An 11,192-nucleotide genomic window follows, 5' to 3' on the forward strand; every position below is an offset into this window, starting at 1 on the left:
TTGCAGTCAAGGGAGTGAGTGTACCATGAAAGTGTTGGCAAATATATAGGGGCGCTGCAGGATTGGAGTAGAGTGGCGGGCAAGTAAGATACTATGGGATGGGAAGCTTCTCCGAGCATGGCTGTGACCTACCAACTCACTTTCACGCTTAGTTAATCACGTTGACAGGGAAGGTGCTCATGTAGTTTCCCCATGCCAGGACTTGCTCTTTTTTTCAAGAACAAAGACGCAAGATGCGTCCGGCTTTATAACTTAATAAAGCCCACAACAAGGCGAGTAGTTCACAAGCTTATCAGCCAACATAGCACCGCAGCGACCACATATTCATGCCGAAATACATAGGAATGAGCACGCAGGCTCAACGGCAGCAACAAAAGGAAATATGCATCCCGAGAAGATAAATGCGATGAAGATCGGATGCTCCTAATCTTGTCCACGATAGACAACATTGCTTCAGCGTCCCACCGTTTTCCCTAAGGCATCCATAGCTGCAAGAACAAATGATATTTGAAAAGACAACCATCCGGGTGTGATGGGAAGACTACCTCTATGGTAATTTTATTTCTAAGCATCCATAATGCCCATAACAGCGCCCCTACACATCGCCATACGATCCTACATGTGGACCCATGTTGGGCTTGGATGATTTCGAGCAAATCTACAGATGGTCGGGTTCCACGATTGCCCCATGGCCTCACGCACTGGGCTTCCGAGCAGTAGGGATTTTTATCTTTCATAAGGTGGATAAACTTATATTTGAAAAAAAGAAGATGAACAAATTTCTAAGATAACTTAATCTTCATTAGATTCTAATTGGAGGTAAATGGATTAGAAATAATTGTTGTGTTTTAAAATTTTGTTCAGTGCACCCCCTGTTGAGCAAGGGGGGACTTTCTGGAGAAGATGAATGTGACCATCGATGAGGAGCTCACATTTGAGGTCAACCTAGTCATTTAAATAAAGGCACAAAATTAAATGTTTTTTTTCACCAACCAAGCAGAGTGAACCTTTTTCGGATGCCCTCGTTGGAGAGACCAACAAACTACAAGATGGAAGGTGAGAAGATGGTCTTGATGTTTTTTGGTGAACCTGATGACGACATCATGGTGTTCTATGACTCCCGCGACTCACCAGAGTTCTCGGTGGTGATCCATAGTTTGTAGGCATGCTAGCTATATGTCATTAGTACTTCATTGAACATGTTATGTGGTATTATTGTTATGTTGAAGTGTTAAATTGTGTTGTATATATATGGTACTAGGCTATATGGTATTACAATTATTGTTAAACTTAAGAGTTACAGTTATCATCATTATTAAACTATGCTACATGATAATAGCCTATATGATATTATTATTATTGTTAAACTTAAAATTTAGCCATTTGGCTGAAGACGCTACTGCATTATTTTTCTGGGCTAGGCGACGATACCAGTGGTGGGGGAGCATATGAGCCTACCACTAGAGACTTGTTAGCAGTGATGGGTGCCCTCCACTGCCCCGCCCGCCATCGATGAGCCTTTTTCGCTTGCCATTGCTAGTCTATGTTGCAGTAGTGATTTTAATGGCAATTTCATATTTTGTTAAGCATACATTCTTTTGCATGGTTTTTTGTAACTTAATGGCACCTTTGTGTGACAAATATAGTAGGTGATGATCGGCGATGCAATAGTTTAGTTAGCTACTGAAGCTCATTACAACCACCATAGCGGACGAATATCAGGTATATCTTTAAGTTCTATTAGTCATTTTCTCTAATGCCTAGAATGCAAGATTTTGTTTTGATGATTCAAATATATTACCATGAACATAAGATATAGCTATCTCCAGTAAAACATAATGCGGTACTTAAATTTGTTATAAAGTGGTACTTAATTTTTTATATTTTCTCTATTTTGTTGTGTGATATATATTATATGGTTTTAGCATGCGTGTAGGTAGATATATTATTTAAGTATCTCTATGATCCTAACAATAATGATCATCTATCACATGCTAGCCCTACTCCGCACTACTAGGAAAAGGCTAATTAGTGGCGCACCTGTTTTTGCATTAATGGCGCACTACAGGTGCGCCACTATTATCACGCCATTAGTAACAAAATAGTAATGGCGCACCTCTGGTGCGTCATTAGTATCCCAGATAGTAATGGCGCACCTATAGTGCGCCATTACTATGCCTATCTGGTGTGCCATTACTATCTGACTTAGTAATGGCGCACCACATAGAAGTGCGCCATTACTAACAATTATTTTTCAAAAAAAATTCAGAATTTTTTTTTCAATTTTTTTTGGTTTTTCTTAATCTCGGGTCACTATGGCTTAATCTCAGGTCAATATGCTTAATCTCAAGACAAATCACACTCCATGGTCAAACTTCCCGGAAGGTCACCCATCCTCACACTCCTCACACTACTCCAGCCTGAGATCCAACCCCAACACCAGCTCACTTCACAGGCACTTGTTGATATATCTATCATATCAATCCTATTAAACCTTGTTGATGTCTAGGACTTTGTTCATGTTCATGAGTGTGATGAAATTTTGAAAAAATATTTCAAACTTCCCGGTCATATTACGTATCATATTTTGAAAAAAAATTCCAATTTTTTTCCTGTTACTAGTGGCGCACCTAGCAAATGGTACGCCACTAGTAAGTTTGAATTTTTTTCATTTTCCCCCCTCTAGATCTTAAAAGCCCCGTATCTTTCGTTCTGTTAGGTTTTTGGGGATTTTGAAGATGTTGAACGAGGTTCCCCTAGTTCAATTCGTATGTAACTTTTCGAGTAGATGATTTTTCATATAAAAAACTTTTTAATCCGAGTTCGTATGCAAAAGTTATGCCCATTTAGTAAATTCCAGAGAGATTTTGCAAATAAAGTCGAATTTCATATTTGTAAATTTTCCCAACAACTAGACCACATATCACATGGAAAACTTATTTTCTTTTATTTTTTTGACATTTCCATCATTTTTCTTTTATTTTTTTAAACTGAAAAGGCGGTCTGGGGGGTGCATTTAGCACCAGGGTTACTAATGGCGCACCACACACCAGGTGCGCCATTAGTAATTTTGAAAAAATAAATAAATAAATTGTTAGTAACTAGTAATGGCGCACTGTCCACTAGTGCGCCACTACTAACAATTTTTTTTATTTTTTTTATCAAAGCTACTAATGGCGCACGGTGGGTGTGGTGCGCCATTACTATATCAACTAGTAATGGCGCACTATCCCCTGGTGCGCCACTGCTAACATTTTTTTCAAAACTACTAATGGCGCACCACACACCAGGTGCACCATTAGTACGGATTGCAACCTACAGATGAAGAATCTGCTTCATTGTTCCCACCATCTATATCAGATGTTTAATAAGAATAGGAATCGAATAAGCTGCTGATTGACTGAGGAAGCATTTGAAAAGAAAGGAAGGGTGATGCTTGTTATGTCAATAATGGCGCACCTATATCTGGTGCGCCACTGCTATATAGCAGTGGCGCACCACATACATGGTGCGCCATTAATGTCCATATCAGCTATAGCCCTTTTCCTAGTAGTGCCGGTTCTTGCCTTATCCTCAAAGGTAATTATGTTAGCCACGCTTGCTCCAAGGGCTCTAACTAGTGTGTCTCTATTTTTTCTTTCCTAACTATTCAGTTCTAACAGTTAAAAAATAATAATTTCTAGTGTAGATATTGGTGATTTAGCTCAACCATTATTAATTGATAAACAATTGCACCATTCTCGACCATGACGCTGGCTTCAACCTCTTTAAGTTAGATGGTTATGATGTTAGCTTAATCACCTCATGATTCAATTACTAGAAGCCTTGATAATTCAAGTGCACAAATAGAATATAATCAAAATTAAATTGTTCGCTGGTAAGCATCCAATGAAAAATGGTAGTGTAAGAGTAGTGGGCAGAAGTATGTGGGTTTGGTTTAGTAACTTACAAAGTCATATGCTATATTTTCAGTACAACTCAGGCTAGATTAATGAACATTGTATTACCTTTCCAATATTTTCTATTTACATCCCTACCCAATTACATTTTAATATCTCTCCTATTTGTTTCCACTCTGCTGTCTATGGGACGTGCATGCCAACTTGAAATGCAATATTTTGCTACTCCCTCCATTCTAGAAAGTGGCATGGTAGAAATTATTTTGGAATGGAGGGAGTACCATCTATTTTTTTACTTAGTAGCACTACCACAAAATTCCAAATGACATGAATGTTCTACAATATTCACGTGGGAAATTATTTGCAATGCCACGAATGTTTTGCATAAAGTGGTGTCAACCCAAATATCTTCTCCATGTTCTTTTTTACACATGGAGAAAATATCTTTTCTTGCAATATTTATAAAAAGAACATGGAGAAGATATTTGCATTATCACCACTCAGACTAAAACAATATGCACAAAACATTTTAAATAAAATTTTGAAAGAATATATATTAATTTAGTACATCTGTTAGAGTTGTATACCCACCTGTTAAAAAATGCATGATGTTTTACACTTTCTGAAATTGTAACTTTAATATGTATACGCTAGAAGATTAAATGTATTGAGAAAATCATACAAGTCTCAATTTTTATCTAATATATTTTCAACAAGTTTTTACCTAATAATTGTTAATGACAACAAAGTTTAATCATCATTAATAAATGACATTATCTTCGCAAAAATAATAATAAATGACATTATGTATTTTATACCAAAGATAGCAAAAATGACAAAAGCTGAATATCTCGATCATCGTGAGTATATGTAGTTTATCTTTGTATAAAATTTAAATAATAAAATTAAAACTTGATGAAGATGATGCTCACGCATGCGTGCAGGCCACTTTGCTAGTTCTGAGAAATAGTTTTCAAATAGCAAGCAGTTACTAGATAATTAGTGCCTAATACATAATATAAGTTAGTTTGCACTTTTAGAGTGGGCACCATGTCTACACATATACACATAACTAGAAATGGGATGATCTAATTTTTAATAGTATGTGTATTCTTTACTTGGGTAATTACCTCCCAAAGGTCATCATCAAAAGACAAGAGACTCTTGTGCTTTGTCGCGCTAATACTTTTAGTACACACAACACATTAACACTAGCATAACCAAAATGGTTCTAATTATTATTGCAAAAATGGCTCCTAAGCCTGGTGACTTTGTTGTTTCTTTGCCCTTGGAAAAGTGCGGGGGCTCAGCAGGAAAGTGGCAGCCAGGACATGTGCTTCCACGTGACATCGCTCTCATCGCAAACACCTGTAAAATCTTCAGCAATCACCATTAGCATGCATGGTATCAAGAAGAAAAACACTTATAAATATGTCAGCTGTATATACCATTGCACTCATTCATGTATGATGACAATGACACAAAAGTTAGAATCTTTTTCATGACTACAAGAATGATACACAAATGGAAGATCATAATGAATTTCCCATGCCACCATAAATTTGCATAGTCAAGAAACACTGTGACCTAACTCAAACCATGACTCCAAATCCCGCGCAAGCAAGAGAACTTCACAATAATGGCAAAGCTTAAGGTAAGTAGGGGGGCACCGCCCCCTCCACCCTCAATTTTCAAATTTTGTATTTTGCCACCCCCTCTCAAAGACAATCTTCTCAAGCCCAGCTATTGCGCAGCAACATGAGGGTGCAAGAGACTGCAAATACTCTTGGTAGAAGATCATGGCAAGGCTAGGAAGTTCAAACTTACAACTGCCCTTCGTCGCCACCAAAGTCGCCGAGAGTGGCATCGACACAAAAGACATGATCACAAGGAGAGAAAGTGTCGTTTCCCTAAGGAAGATAAGTGGAAGTGAGCAAGAGTAAAGGAATAGAACTGGAATTATTTAAGAGTAGCACAAGGAAAAACTTCTGGTATAGCAAAAAAATCATCGGCCAATTCTCATCCAAATCAAAGATTTCTACCAAGACCAAAATATTCTGTTGACAAGATTGTAGTAACTATCCAATGATTGAACAACATTTTAGAAATTAAATCAAATTAGAACAGACAATCTAAGCAATTAAGAAACAAAAATTTGAAACCTAAGTGCGAAAAAATGCCATGATCCCGCCGTCCCCACCCGGCATGGCTGGGCACTCAATGGGTTTTCTTGGCGGCACACGATCTCGACACCAGCGATCGGTCCATGGTCGTGAGGCATGATCTCATGAGCAATGGATGGCTAGGTATGGCCGCTTGTACATCGATGTTGTAGAGAAAGCACACCCGCAGAAGGTTTTCAAGGACAATGATGTCAGTGAATGTCGGGAATGAAAAGTTCTGGATGGAGGCCAACCAGATCGCCGATGTTACCGATGATGGGTTCAAGGCAACCAACATCGGGATATAAGCCAGTATTTACGAATAAAAAGGGCCGGGCACTGGGTTTTGGACACGAACGCCAGCCATGACGACCTTCCGGCATGCATCGATTGGGGGACCAATGGTGTCGTCGCTCCCGTCTAAGACCAAAGACAATGTGGTAAGCAGCACAAACCTTTGACGCTTTTGTGGTGTATACGGATGAATAACCTGCATGAATCGTCTATCAAAATTCAAGCCTCGCAAATCTGGATCTCACCTAAGTATCTTAGACTATGGCAGTTCTTGCAAACATATTGTTACTGAATCATACGATCATATTTTCCTCCTTCCATAACTCCAACAACTAGCAGTTATTAGCAACCGCTCAGTTTTAAAACAAAAGAAACTCAAACGTTCAGTATATGCTTAGTAAATTAGGATTATCTCTCTAATAAAAAATGGTGTTAATTTGAAAAATACTTGGCTGCAAAATCTGCCATGTCCTTGGCAAGAAACTATGTTTTGCTCTGCTTTGGATGTTTCAGTCGAGGGAGTGACTCTACGATGGAAGTATGGGCAAATAAATAAGCGCTAGAAAGGGTACCTCTTTTTGCTTGGACTTCCAGCAGTTTAGCTAGCTGCAGGATTCTAGCAGAGTGGCGCGCAACCAAGATAGGTTTTTTTTTGTTCTGTTATGGGAGGCTTCTACGAGCATGGCTATCACCTATCAAGTCACTTTCACGCTTAGTTGACAGCCACATGGAAGGTGCTCATGTAGATTCCACATTCCAAGACTTCCCTCTCCAGCCGCAGTTATTTTTTTCTTTCTCTCCTTTGTTATGTTTCTCTTGTTGATATTTTGTTGGAATGGGATCTAGTCTGGCAGAGATGACAGGGATATGGGGATGAAAGAAGGCGGCACTCCCGCCGGTTGCTCACAAAAAATATTACTTGGAGGAGAGAAGATATTTGTCTCTCAAGCTATAGTCAGTTTTCTATTTCGAAAGATGGAGAAATTTATATTCGCAAACAAAGAAATTTATAAGACAACCTAATCTTTTGTACAATCTAATTTGGAGGTAAACCGGGTAGAAATAATTACTTAAGATTTTTGAAGATCATTTGCGGTAGTTAATTTTTACTAATATTTTGGGAGTGGCGATGAAGCGTTTGACTTGATCGTCACATGGGTCTAACCGTGGAATATGTTTGTCAGAATCAAACTTCAATGTTAAATAGGGTAAAAATATGGAATAAATTGTCTGCAGAGAACAAACTGTGATTAACAATTGAATGGCCTGAGAATTACGGTAAATTTTGCTAGATCGTATTGCACATTTTCTAGACAAGTATATTGTGCAAGTTGAGGTGACGAGGATGTTTTTTTTTTTTGTGGGAATCTGATTTATTCATCAACTGTCAAGGTAGATCTAGGTCCGTAAACACCTAGCGACAACTACAGACACTGGAGCGAACCAAACACGCACAATCATCATTGCCGCTACCTCGTCGGAGCCGGACAAACCTTATTATAGTACACAACGGGGAACAAATTGTAACAGATAAACTACAAATGTGTCCATATCTCCCTGCATTTTTTGGAGGACATGATCAATTATTCCTTGTTCCTTTCATGGGAAGATAGGATTTTTTTTTTCCTGACAAAGGGTGGGTTTTTGTTTAAAATGTAACATTGAAGGGATACAAACATAAAGAGCACACAACTAGCCTCTGCATAGATAAGATGCACACGATCAACACCAATTCACACACGCAGAAAACCACACTAGCAACTAGCAAAGTCAAATAAGATCGTAGCTATGCCATGGTGAAGTAAAAAAGATAAAAACAAACGATGAAAACGGTGATCAACAACTGCGTCAGCACTAACCATCTCATGACATCACATGTACTACGATAAGATTCTCCAACAACAATGCCCCGTTGTCGCTCTGCTCAAGTGTTTCCGAGTGATTGACTCCGTCTTTTGCCGTGGAGCTGGGCGGGAACAACTTCCTCGTTATTTCCATCGCCACCGGACAGAAGCGTAGCAACAAATCTTGCGCGTCACTCTGCTTCCATGCCTATAAAATCCACCGAAAGAAAGCAGCATCCAAGAGACCCCACGAAGCTTAACCATGGAGAGCAGGCCGGCGGCCACCGCCAGCTCGTGCGTCGGCCATGGAGGCGGCAACGAGGGTGCGACCGTCCTCCTCCTGCCGTTCCCGGGGGCGCTGGGCCACACGAACCCGATGCTGGAGCTGGGCCGCCGTCTGGCTCACCACGGCCTCCGCCCCACGTTCGTCACCACCCGCCACGTGCTCTCCGTCACCCCGCCCCCCGGCGCGCCCTTCCACGTGGCCGCCATCTCGGACGGATTCGACGCCGGCGGCTTCGCCTCGTGCCCGGACCCCGCCGAGTACTTCTCCCGGCTGGAGGCCGTGGGGTCCGAGACGCTGCGCGAGCTCCTGCTGTCGGAGGAGGCGGCCGCGGTGCGCGTGCTGGTGTACGACTCCCACCTGCCGTGGGCGGGGCGTGTGGCGCGGGCCGCCGGCGTGCCCACCGCGGCGTTGTTCACGCAGCCGTGCGCGGTGAACGTCGTCTACGGGGAGGTGTGGGCGGGGCGGCTGGCGCTGCCGGTGACGGACGGGCGTGAGCTGCTGGTGCACGGAGCGCTGGGCTTGGAGCTGGGGCCGGAAGACGTGCCGCCGTTTGTGGCGGCACCGGAGTGGTTGGCAGTGTTCCTTAAGACGTCGATTGAGCAGTTCGACGGGCTGGAGGACGCCGACGACGTGCTCGTCAACTCTTTCAGCGACATCGAGCCGAAGGTGAGTCGTACATTCATACTTGCGTGCTCCTGCCACTCAAACCGTTTGATCCCCTCAATTAGGGGTGGTTTTGGTCTGTTAAACTGGTTTTCTTGATAGATATTCTGATAAAACCACAAGCGAGGTCTGCAATAATTAATGTTTACATAATTTTAGACAATTTTGTTAAAGCACATCTAGATGTGCCCTAAGTATTAAGTCCTATATCATTGATTTTACACACAGATTCGTGCAGACATTTTCTATTCTCTGTTTCATTTTTATTCCTAGTTTGATTGAGTCACTTAGATATGCAATGACTATTGCACATCTAGATGTGCCCTAGACAGACCAATTTTTAGACATTGCGGTAGCAAAATCACTACAAAGAAAGTTAATTACTTTCTCCAATCAGATTGAGTTTATATGACATGCACATATTCAATATCTACTTTCACAATCACTAAAACTAATACTATATACACGACTGCATTGTTGGAAACTTTTTCAGAATGTGGATCTAATGGTATGTTTTTTCTTTATGTCACATGAATCATATTTGGATACCTGCAAAAATAAATAAATCATATTTGTTGCTTAAACTGATGGTGAAAATTAGTCTTACAATATGTGTGTGACTTGCGACCCGAGCGAAGGGAGTGGTTTTTGAAGTAATTTTGATCGTCGACACTATGGAAATCGAGCAGGAGGTGGATTACATGAAGTTAACATGGAGAGCAAAGACTATAGGTCCCACCTTGCCATCATTTTATCTCGGCGATGATCGCCTGCCATCCAACAAGTCTTATGGTTTCAACATTTTTGTTGATGACGCGGCGTGCATAGATTGGCTTGAAAAGCATAGCATCTCCTCTGTTGTGCTTGTATCAAATGGGAGTTACGCAAACTATGACGCGACTCAGTTGGAGGAGCTTGGCAATGGTCTATGCAATTCTAGCAAACCTTTCCTCTGGGTTGTTAGATCCGACGAGGCACACAAGTTATCTGAGCAACTCAAGGTGAAGTGTGAGAAAAATGGATTAATTGTCTCTTGGTGCCCCCAGCTTGAGGTTCTAGCACACAAGGCCATTGGTATCATGCCATAAACCAAATTTCTTTTCCTCTTCATATGAAATTGAATTAAAAGGTTTGCTAAAATGAGAAAATAAAAATAACATTCTAATCTTTTTTCATAAATATATGTGTAGGTTGTTTTGTTACCCATTGTGGATGGAACTCGACACTAGAGGCAGTTGTTTGCGGTGTACCTCTTGTGGGAATTCCGCACTGGGCGGACCAACCCACTATCGCAAAGTATGTGGAGAGCATGTGGGGTATGGGTGTGAGATTGCGGAAGAGTGAAACTGGAGCACTAAGGAGTGCAGAGGTCGAGAGGTGTGTTAGAGAGGTAATGGATGGGGAGAAGAAGGATGAGTACCAAAGGAATGCTACGAAGTGGATGAAAAAGGCTAAGAAGGCAATGCGGGAAGGAGGAACCTCAGACAAGCATATTATTGAATTCGTTGCCAAGTATTCGTCAATTTAAAGTTTCAACGACGCAATCTTTATTTCAGAGTAAGCAAGCATGCAATGATTCCATGCATATATATAAGTTTAGAGGAGGCGACATTTTCCATATGTAATTGTAGTGCTATCTTCTCACCATTTTGAAGGATACTGAAATTTTCATATATCAATAGCCAGCAGGAAAATGGTTTACACATTATGTGTCAATGTAACGTTTTCTATAAATTTATATGTGGACTACAACTATTACTAACAGGTAACTCTATACTATGTAGATGGTATGTTCTTAGTGTTCCACATGGAAAAGCAATTGCCCATGTTAAAGTAAGCCGATTATTCTCTATTTCATGGACAATGCTTTAGATACATATGCAATTAGTCCTACTAGCACAATGTCGGTGCGTTCCCATGAAATAATAAAAAATACATTCATTATGTAATTTGGAAATGTGTGTCACATGATGGCATGTTTTCATCCATATAGCAATGAATTGAGGCTCTTTTCCATTCCTTTCCTTCTCAACAATCGTTGTGT

The 11,192-nt window shown here is 40.7% G+C and overlaps 1 protein-coding gene across 1 annotated transcript; it reads left to right on the forward strand.

The window, feature by feature from the left end:
* The first annotated feature begins 8,453 nt into the window (after positions 1 to 8,453).
* Positions 8,454 to 10,886, forward strand: LOC109758355 (UDP-glucosyltransferase UGT13248-like). Its single transcript, XM_020317206.4, has 3 exons — positions 8,454 to 9,151; positions 9,838 to 10,222; positions 10,339 to 10,886. The coding sequence occupies exons 1-3, from the start codon at positions 8,462 to 8,464 to the stop codon at positions 10,674 to 10,676; spliced, it is 1,413 nt and encodes a 470-aa protein (XP_020172795.1). The 5' UTR covers positions 8,454 to 8,461; the 3' UTR covers positions 10,677 to 10,886.
* The last annotated feature ends 306 nt before the right edge of the window (positions 10,887 to 11,192 follow it).

This window comes from Aegilops tauschii, chromosome 2 (assembly GCF_002575655.3).
Source record: "Aegilops tauschii subsp. strangulata cultivar AL8/78 chromosome 2, Aet v6.0, whole genome shotgun sequence".
Taxonomy (NCBI): Eukaryota; Viridiplantae; Streptophyta; class Magnoliopsida; order Poales; family Poaceae; genus Aegilops; species Aegilops tauschii.

Coding starts and splice junctions, on each gene's coding strand:
- LOC109758355 (XM_020317206.4), top strand. CDS start 8,462: ATGGAGAGCAGGCCGGCGGCCACCGCCAGCTCGTGCGTCGGCCATGGA. Junction 9,152..9,837: donor TCAGCGACATCGAGCCGAAG/GTGAGTCGTACA, acceptor GAAATCGAGCAG/GAGGTGGATTACATGAAGTT. Junction 10,223..10,338: donor TCTAGCACACAAGGCCATTG/GTATCATGCCAT, acceptor ATATATGTGTAG/GTTGTTTTGTTACCCATTGT.